Genomic DNA, 24,626 nt, shown 5'->3' with positions numbered 1-24,626 from the left:
AGAACAAGTGAATAAATTCTTAGAAACATACAACCTCCAAAGACTGAATCATAAATAAATAGAAAATGTGGCTCTCCTTGCTAGTAATCAGTCTATTCAATCAGTTATCAAAAACCTTCCAACAAGAGAAGTCCAGGAACAGATGGCTTTAGTGGTGAATTCTACCAAACATTTAAAGAATACCAATTATTTTCACACTCTTTCAAAAAACTGAGGAGAAAGGAACACATCAAAACTCATTTTATGAGGCTAGCATTATCCTGATACCAGAACCATACAAGGACATGACAAAAAAGAAAATTACAGGCCAATATCCCTAATAAACACAGATATTAAAAAGCCTCAACAAAATATCAGCAAACCTAATTTAACAGTACATTTAAAGAATCTACACCATGATCTGATGGGATTTATTCCAGGGACGCAAGGATAATTCAACTTCCACAAATCAATCAATGTGACACATTACATTAATAAAATGAAAGAAAAAAATCATATGATTATCTCAACAGATGCAGAAAAAGCATTTGACAAAATTTAACAACCATACACAATAAAAACTTTATTTTTTTATAATATAATTTTATTACAAATTTTTTAAAAAAACAAATGCAACATTCTAAAAAAACCCAAAATTTACTACTGATACTAATTGCTGAGTTTGCTGTGCTACCATACACAAGTCAAGAAATTAAAGAAATCATTAAATATTTAGAAACATTTAACATCCAAAGCCTTAAAATCTAACTGTATGTAGTAGCCCCTCGAAAAGCTACAACCTGCATTTTGAAAAGTATTTTCTCTACAAAGATTCTTACCAGCTATACAAAAATCTGTACAGTTATTATACTGAAGCTAATATTGAGCTGCACTTGAATTCACATTCTTAGCAAAACAATTGCCTGAGCGCACACACATACTCCACACACATCATTACAGGATAGCTTTTTATTCTTCATCTTCATCCTCTTCCTCATCCTCTTCCTCTTCTTCCTCCTCCTCATCTTCTGGTTTGTTCTTCTTCTTTGAGCCTGTTGGCCTGCCAGGACACTTCTTTCCCACTTCACTTTTGCCTTTGGCACGGTATGCAGCAATATCCTTTTCATACTTCTCCTTTAGCTTAGCTGCTTTCTGTTCATATGGTTGCTTATCTTTGGCTGACTGTTCAGACCACATTTCACCCAATTTTTTTGCAGTATCCCCAATGGATAAACCAGTGTGTTCACTTTTGATCTTTGGGCGATGTTCAGAGCAAAACAGTAAGAAGGCAGATGGAGGCCTTTTAGGAGCATTGGGATCTTTTTTCTTTCCTTTCTTATCACCTTTGGGAGGAACATAATTTTTCATCTCCCTGTCATAGCGAGTTTTGTCACTCTTTGCCATATCTTCGAATTTTGACTTTTCCTTCGCAGACATGGTCTTCCATCTCTCCAAACATTTCTTGGAGAATTCAGAAAAGTTCACGGAAGAGTCTGGGTGTTTCTTCTTGTGCTCTTCCCGGCACGTCTGCACGAAGAAGGCATACGAGGACATCTTGCCTCTCGGCTTGTTGGGGTCTCCTTTAGCCATGGTGACAGACGGCGTCGAGACGCTTTCCTCGCTGGGCTCCGGTGTGAACTGGTTTTTCGCTTACCCAATCCTCAGGCTGTTGTTTTGCCCACAATAAAAACTTTTAAATGACTGCGTACAGAGGGAACATACTCAACATAATGAAGACCATACATGACCAATCCAAAGCTAATATCATACTCCATAGTGAAAAACTGAAAGCTTTTCTTCTAAGATCAGGCAGGAACAAGCCAAGGATGCTCACTCTCACACCTTTCATTCAACCTAGTGCTGAAAGTCCTATGAAGTGTCATTGGGCAAGAAAAAAAAAACAAGACTTCCAAATTGAAAAGGAGAAGGACTGTCACCATTTGTGGGTGACATATTACATACAGAAAACCCCACAGACTGTATTAAAAAAAACAATTAGAGCCCTGGCTGGTGTGGCTCAGTGGATTGAGGGCTGGCCTGTGAACCAAGGGGTCACCAGTTCAATTCCCAGTCAGCGCACATCCCTGGGTTGTAGGCCAGGTCCCCAGTTGAGGGCGAGCGTGAGGCAACCACGCATTGATGTTCTTCTCCCCCTCCTTCTCCCTCTCTTCCGCTCTCTCTAAAAATAAAAAAATAAAAAATTAAAATAAAATACAGAATGTTAAAAAAAACTATTAGAACTAATAAATTTGGTACAGTTGCAGGATACAAAATCAATACACAAAAAAACCAGTTGTTTCTATATACTAATAACTATAGGAAAGACAATTAAGAAAACAATCCCATTTACAAGTGCACCAAAAAAACGTTTCTTAGGAATAAATTTAACCAAGGAGTGAAAGATATGTATACTAAAACTGTAAGACACTGATGAAAAAACTGAAGGCACAAATAAATGGAAAGATATTTATGCTCATGGACTGAAAGAATTAATATTGTTAAAATGTCCATACTACCAAGTAATCTATAGATTCAATGCAATCCCTATTAAAATTCCAATAGAATTTTTCCACAAAAATAAAACAATCTTAAAATTTGCATGAAGCCACAGAAAAACCCAAAGCAATCTTAAGAAGAACAAAAGCAAAAGCATCAGACTCCCTGATTTCAAACTATATTACAAAGCTATAGTAATCAAAACAGTATGGTACTGGCATAAAAGCAGGAACAAAGATCAATGGAACAGACAAATCAGAAATAAACTCATGTATATACGGTTAATAAATTATGACAAAGGAAGCAAAATAGTACAGTCTCTTGAATAAATGGTGTTGGGAAAACTGGACAGCCACATACAAAGATCAACTGAAAACTTGAATTTAAGACCTAAAACTATAAAACTCCTGGAAGAAAACACAGGGGTAAGCTCCTTGACAACAGTCTTGGCAACGATTTTTTGTATTAAGTACCCAAAGCAAAGGCAATAAAAGCAATAAATACATGGGACTACATCAAAATCAAACTAAAAAGCTTTTGCATAGCAAAGGAAACCATCAACAAAATAAAAAGGCAACCTAATGAATGAAAGAAAATATCTGTGGGGGCTTCTGGTCAAGATGGAGGCATAGGCAGACATGCTTCGCCTCCTCACACAACCACTGAATGGATAACACCTACCTCAAAACAAACAAAAACCACCACCAGAAAATCGAACTGTATGGAAGTCCGATGACCAAGAATTTAAAGAAGAAATACTCATCCAGATGGGTAGGAGGGGTGGAGCTGGGGCAGAGAGGACACAGTGTGGTGATGCAAAGGCAGCAGCTACAGCCAGAGGAACAAGCGGTCCCACATTCATGTGTGGCAGATAAAAGCCAGGAGCGATCCCAGCCCCAGGCGAGACCACACAGTTCATGGTTCCAGCACCATGAAAATAAAAGCTTTGCAGCCTCTGGCTGTGAAAACCAATGGGGTTTGGGGCAGCAAAAGAAACTGCCCACTTCTCAAGAGAGTCCATTTAGAGGACCCCCAAGGTCCTAGAACATACACAAGCCCACCCACTCTGGAAACCATCACCAGGGCAACAGCTAGAGGGGTGTGAGTCACATAAGGGAAGTAGATGAAGTGAGTGGAAAGGGGCAAGTGCCAAGTAAGTGGCATTGTTCCCTCTCCGATCCCTCCCCCACATACAGCGTCACACTGCAGTGAACCGGGTCGCCCAGCACTGACAAGTACCTAAGGCTCTGCCCATTACAACATAACAGGTGCGACAGCTCTACCAAATACACAGAAGCAAACACAGGGAGGCTGTCAAATTGAGGAGACAAAGAAGTATGGCTCAAATGAAAGAACAGATCAAAACTCCAGAAAAAGAACTAAGCAAAAAGGAGATAGCCAACCTATCAGATGCAGAATTCAAAACACTGGTAATAAGGATGTTCAGAGAAATGATTGAGTATGGCCACAAAATAAAGGAAGTGAAGGTTATGCAAAATGAAATAAAGAAAAATATACAAGGAATCAACATTGATGGGAAGGAATCTGGGATTCAAATAAACTATTTGGAATATAAGGAAGAAATAAACATTCAACCAGAACAAAATGAAGAAACAAGAATTCAAATAAAACAAAAAAAAAACCAGGAGAAATGGGGAAATGGTGCAGGGATTAAGAAGCATAATTGGTTGGTACAAAATAGACAGGAGGAAGTTAAGAAAAATATAGAAAAGGATAAAAAAAAAAAAACGAGGAGAGTTTAAGAAGATTCTGGGTCATCTCCAAAAGTGCCAACATCTGAATTATAAAGATGCCAGAAGAAGAGGAAGAGCAAGAAACTGAAAACTTATTTGAAAAAGTAATGGAGGAAAACTTCTCAAATTTGGTGAAGGAAATAGACATACAAGTCCAGGAAGCACAGAGTCCCAAACAAGTTGAACCCAAAGAGGACCATACCAAGACACATCATAATTAAAATGCCAAAGGCTAAAGATAAAGAAAGAATCTTAAAAGCAGCAAAAGAAAAGAAGAGAGTTACCTACAAAGGAGTTCTCATAAGACCATCGGCTGATGCTCAAAAGAAACTTTGCAAGCAAGAAGGGACTGGCAAGAAGTATTCAATGTGATGAAAAGCAAGGACCTACAACCAAAATTACTCTATTCAGCAAAGCTATCATTTAGAATGGAAGGGCAAATAAAGTGCTTCCCAGACAAGTTAAAGCTAAAGGAGTTCAACATCACCAAGTCCTTATTATATGAAATGTTAAAGGGACTTAAGAAAAAGATCAAAACTATGAACATTAAAATAACAACAAACTCACAACTATCAACAACTGAATCTAAAAAACAAAAACAAACCAAACAAACAACTAGAACAGGATCAGAACCATAGATATAGGGATCATATGGAGGGTTATCATTGGGAAGGGGGAAAATGGGGGAAAAGGTACAGGAATTAAGAATAATTGGTAGGCATAAAATAGACGGGGGATGTTAAGAACAGTAAAGGAAATGGAGAAGTCAAAGAACTTACATGCATGACCCATGGACATGAACTGGGGGTGGGGAGATTGCTGGACGGAATGGGGTACTGGGTGGAGGAGGGCAAAGGGGGAAAAAACTGGGGCAACTGTAATAGTGTAATCAATAAAATATACCTAAAAAAAACAAAACAAGAAAATATTTGCTAATCATATATCTGATAAGGGGTTCAGAACAAAAATAAATAAGAAATTCACACAACAGGAAAAAAATCTGATTAAAAAATACACAGAGGAACTGAATAGATATTTTTCCAAAGAAGATACAGATAGCCTACGGGTACACGAAAAGGTGCTGAGCATCAGTAGTCATTAGCAAAATGCAAATCAAAACCACAATGAGAGATCACCTGAAACCTATTAGAATGACTGTCATAAAAAAGACAAGAGATAACAAGTGTTGGTGAGGATGTGCAGACATGGGTACCTTTGTACACTGTTGGTGAGAATGTATTTGGTACCACCACTACAGAACATAGTACAGAAGTTTCTCAAAAAATTAAAAATAAAACTACCATATGATCCAGCAATCCTATTTCTCAGAGTATATCCTAAGGAAATGAAAATAGGATATTGCAGAGAATTCCGTACTCCCGTGTTTACTGCAACACTATTCACTATAGCCAAAATACAGAAAGAACCTAAGTGTCCATCAACAGATGAAAGGATAAGATGTGGTATATACATATATATATATACAATGAAATATTATTCAGCCATAAGAAGGAAGCCTTACTTATTACAACATGGATGGATCTTGAAGGTATTGTGCTACGTGAAATAACCCAGAAAGAGAAAGACAAATAATATATGATTTCACTTATATGTGGAATCTAAAGCAGAGAAACTGAGTAGAAAAGTAGCTGCCACAGGCTGGAGGGTCTGGGAAACAGGGAGAAGTTGGTAAAAGGGTACAAACTTTCACCTGTAAGGTGAATAACATTTGGGATCTAATGTATAACATGGTGACTATAGTTGATAACACTGCATTGTATGATTGAAATGTTAAGAAAATAGAACTTAAATGTTCTTGCGCACACACACACACACAAAGATAAATCTATGAGGTGATGAATGTATTAATTAACCAGATGGGAGGAATCCTTTCACAATGTATACATATATCAAATCATCACAATGTATACTTTAAATACATTATACTCTCACTTGTTAATTATACCTCAATAAAGCTGAAAAAAAAAATCGCATATATGTTTCTTGTCCTTCTCCCCTCAAAACACATTTGAACCTTTCTAATAGGACTAAGTATTCCAAAAAGTGCAATGGTATGAGATCATTTGTCTAGGAAAAGATTCAATAACTAAGTTGAATTTCCCTAATTTATCTAAAGAATCTCTTATAATACAATGATAAAAAGAAATATGACCTAAAAATATTTAAATTCTACATTATAAAATATTCATTTAATGACAAAAAGCATGTAAAGGAAGAACAGAGGAACAGCAACAACAAAGAGACATGAGACTATAGAAAAACTAAAATGGCACACTTCCACTCTATCAATAACATTACACATGACTGGAATGAACAAGACAATCAGGAGACATAGACTGGATTTTAAAAAATTATCCAACTATATGTTGATCACAGGAGACAACTTTAGATTCAAAGACAGAATATACAAACTTCTTAAGTACATATGAAACATCCTCCACGTGGATCATATGCTAGGCTATAAAAAAACTTCAAGATCGCAATAAAGTAGATTAGAATTCATAATAAGAAAAATGTTCAGGAACAATCTGCATATAAAATTCATAAAACATTTCCACTTAGTAGGCATTAAAGAAAGTAACACCGGAATAAATTTAACAAAGAAATGCAATATTTGCACACTAAAAACTAAAAAATCATTGTTGAAAGAAATTAAAGACCTAAATAAAAAGGCATTCCACTGTATGGATCAAGGGACCTTATACAGTAGTCCCTCTCTATGTCGCGGTTCACTTATCACGGCCTCACTGTATCGCGGGATTTTTAAAAATATTATATTTAATTATTTATTGCAGATTTTTCACTATATCGCGGGATTTAGCAGTACTGTATATGTATGTTGCTAAACTTACAAAGGTTTAAGAGTGTAAAATATGTTTAAGAACATAAGTAATGTTTATAAAGTGCAGAAAATGTTAATAAGGGAGTGGGAAAGGTTAAAAAGGGACTGGGAATGGTTTATAAGTGTGTGGGAAGGGTTTATAAAGCCTTAAACTATATAGAGTATTCCCCCACTTATTGCGGGTATTACGTTCTAGATCTCCCCGTAATAGGTGAAAATCTGCGAAGTAGGAACCTTACATTTATTTTAGTATTTATATATATTTTAAGACTTTGTAAACCCTTCCCACACACTTATAAACCAATTCCAGTCCCTTATTAACCTTTCCCACTCCCTTAACATTTTCCACACTTTTATAAACACTACTTATGTTCTTAAACAAATTCTACACTCTTAAACCTACGTAACTTAAACAACATACATATACTGTACCGCAAAATCCCGCAATATAGCAAAATATCCGCAATAAATAATTAAACATAATATTTTTTAAAATTCCGCGATACAGTGAGGCCGCGATAAGTGAATGCGATATAGAGAGGGACTACTGTATAAATACTAAAATAAATGTAAGGTTCCTACTTCGCGGATTTTCACCTATCAAGGGGGAGTCTAGAATGCAATACCCACGATAAATGAGGGAATACTGTACTGTCAAGATAACAACACTCACCAAACTGATCTACCGGTGTAATGCAATCACTACCAAAATCTCAGCTAACTTCTTGGTAGAAATGGGTAAGTTGATTCTAAAACACATATGTAATTACAGGGGACTCAGAATAAACAATCTTAAGAGAACAGTGGGACTCACACTTCCTAATATCAAAACTTATTCAAGGCACTATGGCACAAAGATAGACATAGATAAAAATAGATCAGAATTGAGCCCTGGCTAGTGTGGCTCAGTGAATTGAGCACTGGCCTCTAAACCAAAAGGTCACCAGTTCGATTCCCAGTCAGGGCACAGGCCTGGGTTGCGGGTCAGGTCCCCAGTTGACGGAGTGCAAGAGGCAACCAACTGATGTATCTCTCCCACATTGATGTTTCTCTCTGTCTCTTTCTCCCTCCCTTCTCCTCTCTCTAAAAGTAAATAAATAAAATAAAATAGAAAATTTAAAGTCTAGAAATAAATCCATGTACTCTACTGTCAACTGATATTTTTACCATCCAAATTTAATTTTTTTATTTTAATTTTACTGAATTATTGGGGTGACATTGGTTAATAAGATTACATAGTTTTTAGGTGTAGAATTCTATAAAACATCGTCATCTGCACATGGCATTATGTGTTGATGACTCAAAGTCAAGTCTCCTTCCATCACCATTTATTGCCCCTTTTGGTCAACTAATTTTTGAATAGGGTGCCAAGACCTTCCATTCAGACAACTGAATAGCCACACGCAAAAGAATGAAATTGGACTCTTATCTCAAGGTATATATAAAAATTAACTCAAAACGGATCAAAGACTTGAGTCTATGAAATTCTTAAAAGAAGGGTAAATCATATGACTTTGGACTTGTCAAAAAAACTGTTAGAGATGTCACTAAAAGCAAAAGCAGCAAAAGGATGGATACGTAGGACTTCAAATTAAAGGACACCAATGTGAAAAGAGAAGTCACATAACCAAACTATTTTTTAAAACTCCTGCAACTCAATAATAAAAAAGACACAAAGCCCAATTAAAAAATGAAGGACCTGAATGGGCATTTCTCCAAGGAAGATATACAAACTGTCAATAAGCACATAAAAAAAATACTCAACATTATTACTCATCACAGAAACATGAATCAAAACTACAATGAGATACCACTTCACACTAACTAAAATCTCCAGAATCAAAAAGTCAGGTATGACAAGAGATGGGAAGGATATGGAGAAATCAGAACCTTTATACACTAGTGGGGATGTAAAATGGTGCAGGCACTGTGAAAAAACAATCTGGCAGTTCCTCAAACACTTATGTAGTTATCATATGACCTACCAATTCCACTCCTAGAAATATATCCAAGAGGAGTAAAAACACATCCACACAAAAACTTCTACATAAATGTTTACTGTAACATTACCAATAAGAGCCAAAAGGTAGAAATAATTTAAATGCCCAACAACTGACAAATGGATAAACAAAATGTGGTATATTCATACAGTGAAGTATTACTCACCATAAGAAGGAATAAGGTACTAATATGTTACAACATGAATAAACCTTGAAAACATTAAGTGGAAAAAGCCGGTCACAAAAAAAACCTCACATCAAATAATTCCTTTCATATGAAATGTCTAGAACACAAAGGGATTGGGGGGCGGGGCGTGGGTTAAGAAAGTAACAGCTAAAGGGTTTCTTTTTGAAGTGATGAAAGTATTCTAAAATTGACTATAGTAATGGTGCACACTTTTAACGGGTGAACTGTATGAATATGTAAGTTCATCTCAATAAAGCTGTTTTAAAAAGAGTACAGGTGGTATTTTTAAAACTCAAAGTTGATACAAAAAATCCATGATGAACAAAATAAAGATTTTTTAAATGAAATGATTATTAATTTTTCCTTTGCCTCAGGCTAAAAAACATGGGCTAGCGCAGAAATGTTACTGATACTGACTTTAACATTTCAATATTTTGCTCATCATATTTTTTGTATTAATTTTGAGTTTTATAATATTATCTTGATTCTTCTCAAAACTTAAGAAAAAATGAGGCCAACCATCCAAGAACAGAGATGCTATTAGAAATACCTATCAGAGAATGGCACTTCTGGCCAAAATGGAGGCCTAGACAGACATGCTGGGTCTCCCTCCACAACTAAGAACGGATACAACTACCTCAAAACTAGAGACAACCAGAAGTTGCAAAAAATCGAGTTGCATGGAAGTCCAGCAAACAAAGATATAAAGAATACTCATCCAGACAGGTAGGAGTGGCGGTGATGGGGAGAAGAGGATGCGTTGTGGTGGTGGCAGCAGGCTGGCGGAAAGCGCAGTCACACGTCTTAAAAAGTGGGGAGGACACGTGGGGACTGTTCCCAGCTCCTCACCAGACTGTGCAGCTCACAGTCCCACATGCAGCTCACAGTCCCAGCATGCCGGGGAAAATCAAGCCTCACTGCTTTTGACTGTGCAAACCAGTGGGGGTTGGGCCAGAGGAAGAAACAGCCGATCTCTCAACAGAGTCCACTTGTTTAAAGAGCCCCCACGATCCTAAAACATCGGCAGAGCCACCCACTCTGGGAACAACAGCCAAGGCAACAGCTATAGAGGTGCCAGTCCTATTTGGAAGTGGGAGAAATGCCTGGAAAAGGGGTGAGTACTGAGAAAGCAGCATTTTTCCCTCTCAGACCCCCGCCCCCACACACAGTGCCACAACGTGGTGAAACAGGTCACCCTGTACTGATGAATCCCTAAGGCTCCACCCCTTAAACGTAACAGGAGCAACAGCTCTACCTAAGACATAGCAGCAAACACAGGTGCCTGTCAAGATGAGGAGACAGAGAAGTATGGCCCAAAAGGGGGAACGAATCAAGGTTCCAGTGGGAGAACTAAGCGACGAGGAGATAGCAAACCCAACAGATGAGGAGACAGACAACCTAACAGATGCAGAATTCAAAACACTGATGATAAAGATGCTCACAGGCCTGACAGATATGCTTGAGTATGGCAAACACCTAAGGGAAGAAGTGAAACCTATGCTAAATGAAACTAAGGAAAATCCACACAAAACCAACAATGAAGGGAAGGAAACCAAGATTCAAATCAATGATTTGGAACATAAGGAAGAAAAAAAGTCAACCAGTACAGAATAAGGAAACAAGAATTGAAAAAATGAGGAGAGGTTTAGGAACCTCTGGGACAACTTCAAACGCGCCAACATCTGAATCATAGGGGTGCCAGAAGGAAAAGAGGAAGAGCAAGAAATTGAAACCTTATGTGAAAAAATAATGAGGGAAAACTTCCCGAATTTGGCGAAGGAAAGAAACATACAAGTCCAGGAAGCACAGAGTCCCAAACAAGCTAGACCTAAAAGGACCACACTAAGACACATCATAATTAAAATGCCAAAGGTTCAAGATAAAGAATCTTAAAAGCAGTAAAAGAAGAGAGTTACCTACCTACAAAGGGCTGCCTATAAGACTATCAGCTGATTTCTCAAAAGAAACTTTACAGAAGAGAAGGGAGTGGCAAGAAGTATTTAATGTGATGAAAAGCAAGGACCTACAATCAAGATTACTCTATCCAGCAAGGCTATCGTTTAAAATGGAAGGGCAAATGAAGTGCTTCCCACACAAGGTAAAGCTAAAAAATTCATTATCACCAAGCCAGTATTATATGAAATGTTGAAGGTACTTAAGAAACAGATCAAAACTATGAACACTAAAATGACAACAAACTCACAACTAGCAACAACTGAATCTAAAAAATAAAAACAAAATCAAACTAAGCAAACCAGAATAGGAACAGAATCAGAGGTATAGGGATCATTTGGAGGATTATCAGCTGGGAGGGGAAAAGGGGACAAATGGGGAAATGGTGCAGGGATTAAGAATAGAGATGGGGAAGTTAAGAATAATATAGGAAAGGGTGAAGCCAAAGAACTTACATGCACAGCCCATGGACATGAACTAAGGGATGTGGGATTGCTGGGGGAAGGGGGATACTGGGCAGAGGGGAGCAAAGGGGGAATAAATTGGGACTACTGTAACAACATGATCAATAAAATATACTTAAGAAAAAAAGAACTGGGGAAAAAAAGAAATGGAAAAAAACGGAAATAGCTATCAGAAGGAGGGTAAAGATGGCGGCAGAGTAAGCAGCAGTCTTATCTGCTTGCTCCCATAGCGCAAGGACTTGGAGTACAAACATGGAGTGGAGTGAGAGACAGCAGCTTTCAGATAGGGCAAACAGGGACAGAAGCAAAGGAACAGCACGGGAGAGGACAAAAACCAAGGGCCATAATCTCCAAGTGGAGTCGCTGGGCTCATTAGCCAGGATCTGCCTGGAAACTGTGCTCCTGCCATAGCCGCCCTGTCCAGTGATGTCCAGGAGGCAGTCGACAAGAAGGTTTGGTGAAACAGCTGGAAGACATAGGCCAACCCTGACTATGAGAGGCTGTGTGAATTTTGGAGTGGGAGAGAGCATGGAGACTGGGACCCCCAGGGACTGGGGCAGAAGTGTGGGGGCGAAACTGAGACTCTTAGAAGGAAAGCTGAGGCGGGACTGAGACTCGGTATGAACCCCAGGTCTTGCAGGGCCTGCGTGCGAGCACAAGGGCTCTGCAAAACAAAAACGCAAACCGGTGCTGTAGTTTGGAAGCCACACAGAGACTTTTTTGGAAGAAGAGCTGAAACAAGACCAGAGACTTGGCAAGGACTAAGGGCATGCACACCAGCTCAACCCAGTGCGGCTCACAGCAGAGTTATGGTAAGGGGAAAGGTCAGCAGACCCACAAGTGGGAGAACAGCAGTCTCAGAATCCATCTTGATCTCCTCACAGCCAGCCAAATAGGATGATATGAAACCCATGGAACTTTGACAAGGGGCGGATCCAGAAAATAATAAAACGGTAAAAACCAAATATTACTGGGACAAGTTCCACTGCGGTATTCTTCATGAGTTATTTTCTTGTCCTCCCAATGTACGTATTTTAAGTCACTAGTTGTTAAATGTACGTATTTTAAGTCACTAGTTGTCATAGTATAGTTTATTCCAAATATATTTTGCTCCTCCCTCCTATTACCCCACCTTAACATCCAATCTCCTCTTCTTACTTTTGTCTTAAATTCTATCTTCTCTCTTACTACAATTAGTATCCATTCCATACTCATACTATTTTTCATCTTTACAGCCTCTCAAAACCATTTTTTTCTCATTAGTCATCTCACACTTTTTCCCATTCATAAAACACACCTAATTCTCTCTCCACCTTGATCAATCTTTGCATATTGGTTGCAATATGGTGGCTGTTGTGGCATTACTGCAATTTTATTCACAGATATTCACTCTTTCAGTATTTCAAATCTCAAATCCTACAGTCCCCCTCTCCTACTCTATTAATAACTTCCTCCAACCATTTCCTTCTTTTAGCTTAAATTTGCAATTTTTCCCTCTCTTAGCCTGATTTTCATTCCTCATTCCTAGTATACCTACCCCCGCTATCATCTCAAATTCACTTCCCTTCCCTTTGGACATCTCTTAAAACTTTTCTTTCTTTTTTCCCTCTTATTCCGATCCCACCTATATCAATCATAGGTCAAAGGTTGTCCATAGTACTGGGGAGAAACTTTCTCTAATATGTTCCCTACTTTCTCTTCCTCTTCTTTTTCTGCTTTACTTTTGTTTTATGTTCACTCTCGCACTAGATATATATTCTATAACTTCTCTATGAACCTAATACTATATGTTTCCCCTCTCTTACTTCATTCTGCCTTCTTCCCTCCCTTTTTCAACATATAATGTAAATATTATTTACTGTCTCGCATTGCCTTGTCCCTATTCGCTACTATTAGTGCTCTTCCACCTCCCCTTTCAAAAATCATCTTTCTTTCAGTTAGTCAATTCTTTCATGTTTTTCCTTTAGTATAATACTCTTAATCTCTTTACATCTATATTAATACTGGATCATTTGCTGTTGATAATGTGATTGTGGGTGGGGGATATTTTTGAGGGTGTGGATTTCTTGCCAGGGTTGTATGTTTAAGTTTTAATAGCACCTCCACAAAAGAATTCGAGTTGTGGTGGGTGGAGTGACTATCAATCAGCTAGCCACAGGGAAAGTCCCACCAAAGAGCAATACTACAACAACCAAAACTTAAATACAACCAGGCAGCTTAAATAAACGACATGAAGGGCATCCCAACAACATCAAGCTCAGGAGATCAAAAAGACTGCACCACTGAATCCCACAGGTTTCCTATTACAGAAGGTCACACGACGGAGGTGGGAAATCAAAGCAGACAAATCTAAAAAACAAAAACAAACAAAAAGAGTCACCTAAATTGGGGAGACAAAGAAACAACCCAATGAAAGGAAAGGAGGAATCCCCAGAAAAAGTGCTAGATGAAACAGAGGCAAACAAACTATCAGACATGGATTTCAAAAAAATGGTTAAAGGAATCTCAATGAACTTGACAAACTTAGAGAAAACTACAACAAACTTGGGGGAATTACAGAGAACTCCAGGGAAACTACAAAGAACTCAGGAAAGCAACAAGGAACTTACTTTGAACTACACCAGCATTAAAAAGGACACAGAAACTATCAATAAGAGCCAGGTGGAAATGAAGAATACAATTTCTGAACTGAAGAATACAGTAGAAGGAATTAAAAGCAGGTGGAGGAAGCAGAGGATCCAATTAGCAACCTGGAGGACAACGTAGAAAAAAATTCCCAGACAGTGCAACAAAACGAAAAAAGATAGAAAAGAATGAAGAGGGTTTAAGAGAGCTGCAGACAAGATGAAATGTAGTAATATCCATATAATAGGGATACTAGAGGGAGAAGAAGGGGAGCAAGGGATAGAAAATCTGTTTGAAAGAGTAATGACAGAAAACTTTCCGGACTTGAGGAGAGAAAAAGTCACACAAGTCCAAGAAGAACAGAAAGTCCCAATGAAGATAAACCCAAAGAGGCCTACTCCAAGACACATCATAATAAAAATGGCTACATTCAAAGACAAAAAGAGAATCCTAAAGGCAGCAAGAGAGAAAAAGCAAATAACATGCAAGGGAACTCTGATAAGACTATCAGAGGATTTCTCAATAGAAACACTAAAGCCAGAAAGGAATGGCTAAAAATATTTCAAGCAATGAAAAACAAAGGCCTACAACCAAGAAACTCTACCCAGCAAGGCCCTCATTCAAAATGGAAGGTGAAATAAGGAGTTTCCCCGAAAAATAAGGCTAATAGAATTCATTTCCACCAAACCAGCATGCAAGACATGCTAAAGGGAATGCTTTAAGATGATGATGAAAAAGAGAAAGAAAAACACATGTAAAAAGGGAAAAAAAAAATCACAATCAATAAGTATCTTTCAATAATAATCTTAAATGTAAATAGATTAAATGCTCCAATAAAAAGGCACAGGGTAGCTTAATAGATAAGAAAAGATGACTCACATATATGCTATCTACAAGAAATGCAACTCAGAACAAAATATCTACACAAAATGAAAGCGAAGGGATGGAAAAAAGTATTTCAAGCACACGAACATTAAAAAAGTAGAAGTAGCAATACTTGTATCAGACAAAATATACTTCACAACAAAGGCCATGAAAATAGACAAAGAAGGACACTTCATAACTTAAGGGAACAATCCATAAAGAAAATATAACCCTTATAAACATATATGCACCCAAGAGAGGAGCACCCAAATATTTAAGGAAAATCTTGGAGGAATTTAGGAAGGATATTGACAGCAACACACTCATAGTAGTGGACTTTAACACCCCACTGTCAACAATGGACAGATCTTCGAAGCAAAGAAACACCAAGGATACACAGGCATTGAACAACACACTAGATCAAATGGACTTAATAGATATATACAGAACCTTTCACCCCAAAGAAGCAAAATATATACATTATTTACAAATGTACATGGAACATTTTCAAAGAGACCACATGACAGGGCACAAAACAAGTCTTAACATATTAAGAAGAGTGAAATGATATCAAGTATCTTCTCAGATCACAATGCTTTGAAACTAGAAACCAACCTCAAGGAAAAAACTCAAAAACATTCAAATTCATGGAGAATGAACTACATGCTATTAAATAACAAATGGGTTAACAATGAGATAAAGGAAGAAATCAAAAAGTTTCTACAAACAAATGATAATGAACACAAAACAGCCTAAAACCTAAGGGACACAGCGAAGGCAATTCTGAGAGGTAAGTTCATAGCAATAGGCCTACCTAAAAAGGATAGAAGAATCTGAAATTAACAACCTTCCCCTACAGCTACAGGAACTAGAGGAAGAATAACAAAGCCCAGACCAAGAAGGAAATAATCAAGATCAGAGCAGAATTAAATGACATAGTGACTAAACAAACAATTCAAAAGACCAATATAGTAGTTCCTCTCCATATCGCGGTTCACTTATTGCAGCCTCACTGTATCACGGGACTTTTAAAAATATTATATTTAATTATTTATCACAGATTTTTCATTATATCATGGGATTTTGAGATACTGTATACGTATGTTGTTAGTTATGTAGGTTTACAAGTGTAGAATATGTTTAAGAACATAAGTAGTGTTTATAAAAGTATGGAAAATGTTAATAAGGGAGTAGGAAAGGTTAATAAGGGACTGGAAATGGTTTATAAGTGTGTGGGAAGGGTTTACAAAGTCTTAAAATATATATAAATACTAAAATAAATGTAAGGTTTCTACTTCGTGGATTTTCACCTATCGCGGGTGCTATCTAGAACATAATACCCACGATAAGTGAGGGAATACTGTAAAACCAGGATCTGGTTCTTTGAAAAGATTAACAAAATCAATAAGCCTTTAACCTGACTCATCGAGGAAAAAAAAAAAAAAAAAGAACCCAAATAAATAAAATCAGAAATGAAATAGGAGAAATCACAACCAATACCACAGAAATACAAGGATTGTAAGAAATTACTATGAACAACTGTATGAAAAGGAATTTGAGAACCTGGGGGAAATGGACAAATTTTTGTAAACACATAATCTTCCAAAACTGAATCAAGAAGCAGAAAGCCTGAATAGACCGATAACAACTATTAAAATTGAAGCAGTAATCAAAATTCTCCTGGCACACAAAAGCCCCAGTCCAGATGGCTTCACAGGATAATTTTACCAAACATTTAGGAAAGAAACTAACTCCTATCCTTCTCAAATTATTCCAAAAAATCCAAGAGGAGGAAAGACTCCCAAACTCTTTCTATGAGGTCAGTATTATCCTAATTCCAAAACCAGGTCAAGACAGAGCTAAGAAAGAAAACTACAGGCCAATATTGCTGATGAACATACATGCTAAAATCCTCAACAAAATATTGGCAAACTGGATCCAGCAACACATTAAAACGATCATACACCACAATCAAGAGGGATTCATCCCAGTGATGCAAGGATGGTTTAATATTCACAAATCAATAAACATAATACACCACATAAACAAAATGAAAAGCAAAAATCACATGATCATATCAATAGCTGCTGAAAAAGCATTTGGTAAAGTACAAAATGCATTTATGATAAAAACACTAAGCAATGTGGGAAGAGAAGGATACCTCAACATAATAAACGCTATATGCAAGAAACCTGCAGCCAACATCATACTCAACGGGCAAAAACCAAAAGTTTCCCCTCTAAGATCAGGAACAAGACAAGGATGTCCACTCTCTCCAGTTCTATTCAACATAGTGTTGGAAGTTCTAGCCACAGCAATCAGACAGAAAAATAAATAAATAAAAGGCACCCAAATTGGAAAAGCAGAAGTAAAACTGTCATTATTTGCAGACATGATCGTGTACCTAGAAAAAAACCCTGTAGACTCCACCAAAAAACTACTTGACATAATAAGTGAATTTGGCAAAATAGCAAAGTACAAAGCCGATGTTTAGAAATCAAAGGCATTTCTGTACACCAACAATAAAATATCAGAGGTAGAAACCAGAAAAAAATCCCATTTACTATAAAACAAGAAAAATACTTAGGAATAAGCTTAACGAAGGAGGTAAAAGACCTGTACTCGGAAAACTACAGAACACTGAAGAAAGATTTTAAGGAAGGTACAAATAAATGGAAACATATACCATGTTTATGGATAGGAAGAATCAACATCATTAAAATGTCCACACTATCCAAAGCAATTTATAGATTCAACGTAACCCATTTTAAAATAGAAATGGCATATTTCACAGACCTAGAACAAATATTTCAAAAATTTATATGGAACCAAAAAAGACCTTGAATAGCCTCAGCAATCTCAAAGAAGAAGAACACAGTAGGAGGAATCACAATATATGATATCTAACTATACTACAAGGCCACTGTAATAAAAAGTTTGGACTGGCATATAGATCAATAAAACAGAATAGAGAGCCCAGAAATAATCCCAGGTCTCTATGGTCAATTAATAGTTGATAGAAGAGGGAAGGAGCATAAAATGGAGTGAAAATAACCTCTTCAACAAATGGTGCTGGGAGAACTGGACAGGGACATGCAAAAAAATGAATCTAGACCACCAACTTACACCATACACCAGAATAAACTCAAGATGGATAAAAGACTTAAATGTAAGCTGTGATACCATAAAAGTCCTAGAGGAAAACATAAGCAGTAAAATTTCAGATATTCCAAGTAGCAACATTTTCGCCAATATATCTCCTAGGGCAAAGGAAATAAAGGAAAGGATAAACACATGGGACTACATCAAACTAAAGAGTTTCTGCTCAGTGAAAAACATCAACAAGATGAAAAGAGAACCAACCATATGGGAAAACATATTTGCCAATGATATCTCAGACAAGAGTTTCATCCCCAAAATATAGAGAACTTATATGACTCAACACCAAGAAGACAGATAATCCAATTAAAAATGGCCAAAGGACCTGAACAGACACTGCTCCAAGGAGGACATACAGAGGGCCCACTGGCACATAAAAGAATGCGCAACATCACTAGCCATCAGAGAGATGCAAATAAAAACCACAATGAGATACCACCTCACACCAGTCAGAATGGCCATCATTAACAAATCAACAAACAAGTGCTGGCGAGGATGTGGAGAAAAGGGAACTTTAGTTCCACTATGGAAAACAGTATGGAATTTCCTCAAAAAACTAAAAATGGAACTGCCTTTTAATCCAGCAAAACCCAAAGAATCCTGGAATACCAATTCAAAAGAACCCATGCACCCCTATGTTCATAGCAACACTATTTTCAATAGCCAAGTGCTGGAAACAGCCTAAGTGCCCATCTGTAGAAGAATGGATCAAAAAACTGTGGTCTATTTACATAATGGAATACCACGCAGCAGAAAGAAAGAATTCCTACTTTTTGCTACAGCATGGATAGAACTTGAAAATAAGCCAGGTGGTGAAAGATAAATATCATACGATCTCACCTAATTCAGGAAACTAATGAGCAAAATAAACAAACAAGCAAAATAGAACCAGAGACATGTAAACAGGAAACAGACTGACAGTGACCAGAGGGGATGGAGGAGGGGGGAAGGAGGGAAAGAAGGGGGTCTAGTCAAGGAACTAATATGAATGACCCATAGACATGGACAACGAAATGGACTGTGGGAGAGGAGGGGAGGTGGGTGGAGCAGGGGAGAGTAAAGGGGGAAATATGGGACAACTGTAATAGAAAAACATTTTTTAAAAAAATAAAAGGAAATAGCTATCAGGTCATTCCATCAATGAGAAAAACTTCCTAGACAGAATGATTTATAGAGCCCACCTCATATGTATGTTACAATAAACTCTCATTTTCATTTTTTAAAGATTTTATTTATTTTTTGAGAGGGGAAGGGAGGGAGAAAGAGAAGTAGAGAAACATTGATCAGTTACCTCTCCTACACGCCCTGAGCAGAGGCACACCAGCAACTCAGGCACGTGCCCTGACCAGCAATTGAACCAGCAACCTTCCGCTTTGTGGGACAATGCCCAACCAAATGAGCCACAGATGTCAGGGCACAATAAATTCTCATTTTCTTAAGAGTTTCTCTGTCATGTCTAAAATTTACCTAGATGTACAATTATTTTAAGAAAAAAAAAATGTCTTTCAATAACTAAAGTACATTTATTAAGTGGTTTAAAAATATGCAAAAATTATTGGTCTCTAAACTTTTATCAGCATTTCCTATACTGACCACTGTTTTTTGTTTTTAACAAGGTTATTTATTTTTATTTACTTATTTTTATTTTATTTTATTTATCTGTTTTTAGAGAGAGGGGAAAGGCAAAAGAGAGGGAGAGAAACATCAATGTGCGGTTGCCTCTCACGCGCCCCCAACTGGGGATCTGGAGTGCAACCTAGTCATGTACCCTGACTGGGAATCGAACCAGCTACACTTGGTTCACAGTACACCTCTCAATCCACTGAGCCACAGCAGCCAGGCTGGCCACAGTTTTAATGACTCTGTGTGTGGGTGTGCATGTGTGCATAGTATGTGTGTATTCCTTAAAGATCCAAAGAAAAGCATGCAGAGTGGAAACTGTAGGTGAAATGAATTTTTTAAAAAACTAGCCTAAATTCTAAAATGCAAATGTGAAAAACTTTTCTAGTCTCATGATTTGGAAAATCTTGTTATGCGTACCAAGAAAACTTTTCTAGTCTCATTATTTGGAAAATCTTGTTATGGGTACCATCTTGTGGTAGGCAAAACTATGGCCCCTCCCTAATTCCTGTGTCCTAATTCCTGGAACCTGTGTACATGTTACTTTACACGCAAAAAGGACTGTGCAGATGTAATTAAGGATTTTGATGTAGGGAGATTATCCTGGACTACCTGAGTCGTCGGCAGCTGTCCGTCTCGAGAGACGATGGTGTAGCTTCTTAAGAGTCTATCTGCACCGCCGAAAACGGCTGTGCAGTCCGACTCGGGAGTGACATGGTATCTGTCTCCTCCCGTGTTGAATCGACATCTTGCGATGACGCTGGAGTGTCCTCTCCAGTGAAGCTGAAGCTACAGAGCCTGGGCAGGGTGATATGGAGGGTCTGCTGTTCCCCATGCAGCAGACCCCCCCTCTCTTCGCAGCTGAAGGGTCCAAGGGAAAGATGGAGTCAATACAGCTTGGCTTCAGGTGCGCGGCAGGAGTTGCCGGTGTTGACTACAACGTCAAACCGCCTTCGGGACTCCGGCTCCGGATTTTCTGTCGGGGTTTACTCCCTTAGCCTTTTCCCTGAAGAGGTATGCCGCAAGGCAGCGGAGGTTTTTTGGAATCAGAGTTTTCCTTCTCTGACTACCTGAGTAGGCTCAATATAATTACAAAGGTCCTTATAGGAGAGATGCAGAAGGGTCACCTTAAGAAATAGAGATGTGAGGACAGAAGCAGAGATCAGAAAAAGAGATCTGAACATGCTATATTGCTGGCTTTAAAAATGGAGGAAGGACCTACAGCCACCAAATGCAACTGACCTTGCAGAGCTGGACAATGCAAGAAAACAGATTCTCCCCTGAAGAAGGAAGAGACTTTGTGCCACCCTGATTTTAACTCAGTGAGACTCATTTTGGACTTCATATTCAGAAGGTAATAAATCTGTTGTTTTAAGCCACTAGATTTGCATCAAATTCATAAGATATCAACTGGAAACCAATACACACGTTTTAGGCTTGGGGCCTGTAATCTGCATTCCTCCTTTTAACGTAACTGTACTCTTTTTAACATCCCATTAGCATCTAAAAAACAATCCAAAATTTGTACTTGGAAGCCATATTAAACAGACAAACAAGCATTAATATAGAACTCAACACTTAAAGAGTATAATTGGTACTCTCAAACTAATTAGTAGTTTAGCAAATTAGAATAACCTTTCTGGAGGGGAATATCCATGAAAAGCCTTAAAATATCTTGGCCTCTTTAATCTGGTTAATTCTCCTGGTAGATTTCTAAGTAAGCAAAAAAATGAGGACAAGTGTTCATATACAAAAATGTTCATGGCAGCTCCAGTTACAATGGCTAAATAGTCTAAATGTCAAAATTTAGGAAACTTGAATAAGTAATGGCACACCCAGATAATGAAATATTATGCAACCATTAACAACAATGCTGGTGAGAATCTTTAATGACATGGGGAAATACTTCAGGTATAATCATAAATGAAGATATAAACATATTACACAGATATAAAATATATATAGTAAAATCTTAAGTAAATTAAAACGTATACATATATACATGAGGGAGAAATAAAATGAAAAACTTAAGTCATTTCTGTGATACAAGTATGGTAATTTAAACTTTCTCTTTAAACTTTTACAATTTCCAAATTTCAATAACATACATCTATTTATTTAGAATCCATCTCATTACAAATAGTAGTTGAAGGTGCTAAAAGGTAAGCCTTTTTGTTTATAACTGAATCATGAGGCTATGAGTCAAGCTCCTAATGCTGTTTTCCAGTGCTGAAACAAGATATTACATACTAAATATACTTTAACAATGTTTACATTATCAAGTAATTCCCACCTATCAAATATTAGAATTTAGTCTAAATGTTTAAAAACACAAAAAACTGAGTGATATCAAAATAACTAAAAGATAAGCCCTTCTCCCAGTCCATTTAGCTCTCTGATCACACTTGTCCTTTACTCCACTCTAGCCACACTGGCTCCTGGGTGCTCCTTGAAGACATCAAGCACACTCCCAACTGCAGTCTTTGCCTGGGATATTCTTCCCCTACATAGCCATGTGCCTATTCCCTTACCCTCCTCCATGCCTAGATTCCAGTGTCATTTTCTTAATAAGGCCAACTGTACCTCCCTACTTAACACTACAACCTGTCCTCCACTGTGGCATACTTCACTTGGTTCCTTCTCCTTCCTCCATAGTGTTTACCAACTTCTAACAAACTATACAATTTTTTTTAATATATGTTGTTTAATGCCCTTCTCCTACTGGAAAAGAAATCCAAAAAGTGAAGGATTTTGGTGGTAGGTCTTCATTTAATCACTGATATGTCAACAGAGCCTAACACAACAGATGCTCAATAAATATTCATTGAATATATGAATATACTAATGACATGTCAAAGAAGAGAGTCAATAATACCTACTATTTAAAAATTGGTTAATTTTCTGTGCATGAATAATCAAGCAAAATACATGACATATCAAGTTCTTAAAAGAAAATTTGGCCACCTTTATCATCCCTTTCCATTTGTGTTTACCAAAACCTCACAGAAGACTTACTGAAAAGTGTCCCAATTTTATTTTGTTAATATTGTGCAATACAGATGATAACTAGGGAAACAAATTAAACAGTTTTAAACACAGGTATGTATTAGTCCAAATATGATGAAATGCTGTACACAAGATCCAATACTAGTCTATTACTAAACCAAAATGCTTTTTGAGTTACACATGCTTTATGTTGTATACTGAAACAGTTCAGAAAGCCAGATTCTGATAAAATTTTTGCCAGATGATAACCCTCAAAACTTTGTATTTCAATTGGTATTTCTTCAGCTTGCAAATGTTCATTGTCCCTGTAAGACATCATTTTTTGGGTATGGGGAAGCATAGTCAAATATCAAAAGCCTGCCCCATTTTCTGAATCAAAAACTGTCAATAACTGCCTAATATCTGAAATGGGACCCAATCAGAACTTAAGTGCCTATGATTTCCTAAATAACTAGACTATCCCTGTTGATTTTATTAAATGTATATTTACTTATTGATTCCAGAGAGAGAAAAAGGGAGAGAGAAACATCAATGTGAGAGTAACACAGATCAGTTATCGCCTGCACAAACCCTGATGGGGAACCGAACCCACAACTCAGGCATGTGCCCTGACTGGGAATTGAACCCACGACCTTGATTTATGGAACTACGCTCCAACCAACTGAACCACACCAGCCAGGGCCTGTCCCTATTTATTTTTAAAGTAGCTGTCTATAAACTTACAATCCTTTACTCCCAGGGTTTGAAGCCTAAACCCTGTCTCTACAACTGCTAAATAAAACAGGTCTCACATAATGCAAGGGAAAATCCTCCCCAAAGATGTTTAGCCAATACCTCTGAATGACGTTCTACACTTCCAGTGTCTGATCCAGAGTGCTGCTCATTTACATCATCCTCAACGTCTGACCCTGAATCCCGTTCATCCTGTACTGGGGTAGCGCCACCATCATCTGCTTAAAAATAAGACAAAAACCCACTTAAGGTGTAAGATGGATGATATCTACAGGTGAACTGAAGACAATGAATCAAGAATAATGTAAGAGCAAAGGTTATCACTGATGAAGCATAACTAACCAATAATGCTAATGTTGTTAACAACAGTATAATATCATATAAATACAATCATAACATGTATTGTTACATATATGGCAGCAAAAATACACCATAAAAGGAATGTGAAGCTTAAGAAATATAACTAAGGGCCAAGTCAACAATCTCTAAATAATAGTGTGCCCTGTAACTACTTCAGCTTTCTTAAAAGCCGAATCTTTTCTGTCCATAGCATTTAGTTACCACCTTCTAATGTACTACATGATTTATTTATCAAGTTATTTAATGTGGTTCTTTCCTCACTTGAGTGAAAGTACAAAAACAGCAGGGATTTTGGTTCACTGCTGAATCCCTGGAGCCCAGAACACTGCCTGGTAAATGATGTACAGTAGTTGTTTATGAATGAAGAGCACAAAGAACTGCAGTTCAAAAATAGTGTGATCTCCTCAAAGAAAAACATATACTATACCATATTACAAAATGGTGAAAATAACTTGCTGCCTCACTTTAAAAATATAAAGGAAAATTGTATTGAAAGGAATTTAGGGTTGTTGGAGGGTATGAGAAGACTTGGTTAGAAGTTTAATAAAAAAAAATTTTAATGAA

General features: G+C 37.4%; 1 protein-coding gene and 1 pseudogene across 9 annotated transcripts in view; both read right to left on the bottom strand.

The window, feature by feature from the left end:
- Positions 1 to 24,626, bottom strand: part of IWS1 (interacts with SUPT6H, CTD assembly factor 1) — a 72,600-nt gene that overhangs the window by 46,190 nt on the left and 1,784 nt on the right. For 4 of the 8 annotated variants that reach the window (XM_090278961.1, XM_090278970.1, XM_090278977.1 and 1 more), the window contains exon 2: positions 23,805 to 23,923. The exons of 1 other annotated variant lie outside the window; for it this stretch is intronic. In XM_090278961.1, the coding sequence (XP_090135087.1) occupies positions 23,805 to 23,923 (119 nt within the window). The remainder of the gene's footprint in view (positions 1 to 23,804; positions 23,924 to 24,626) is intronic. 3 more of the 8 variants (XM_090278973.1, XM_090278964.1, XM_090278990.1) reach the window with 1 other exon arrangement.
- On the bottom strand, positions 633 to 23,870 carry LOC150021798 (high mobility group protein B2 pseudogene; annotated as a pseudogene). The gene is made up of 2 exons (XR_016511331.1): positions 23,805 to 23,870; positions 633 to 2,158 (listed from the first exon to the last, which is right to left on the bottom strand). The product of XR_016511331.1 is annotated as a high mobility group protein B2 pseudogene (transcript).

This window comes from Furipterus horrens, unplaced genomic scaffold (assembly GCF_987537825.1).
Source record: "Furipterus horrens unplaced genomic scaffold, mFurHor1.1.pri manual_scaffold_1, whole genome shotgun sequence".
NCBI lineage: Eukaryota > Metazoa > Chordata > Mammalia > Chiroptera > Furipteridae > Furipterus > Furipterus horrens.
The sequence above is the reverse complement of the archived record's forward strand: the minus strand, read 5'-3'. Positions and strand labels throughout refer to the sequence as shown.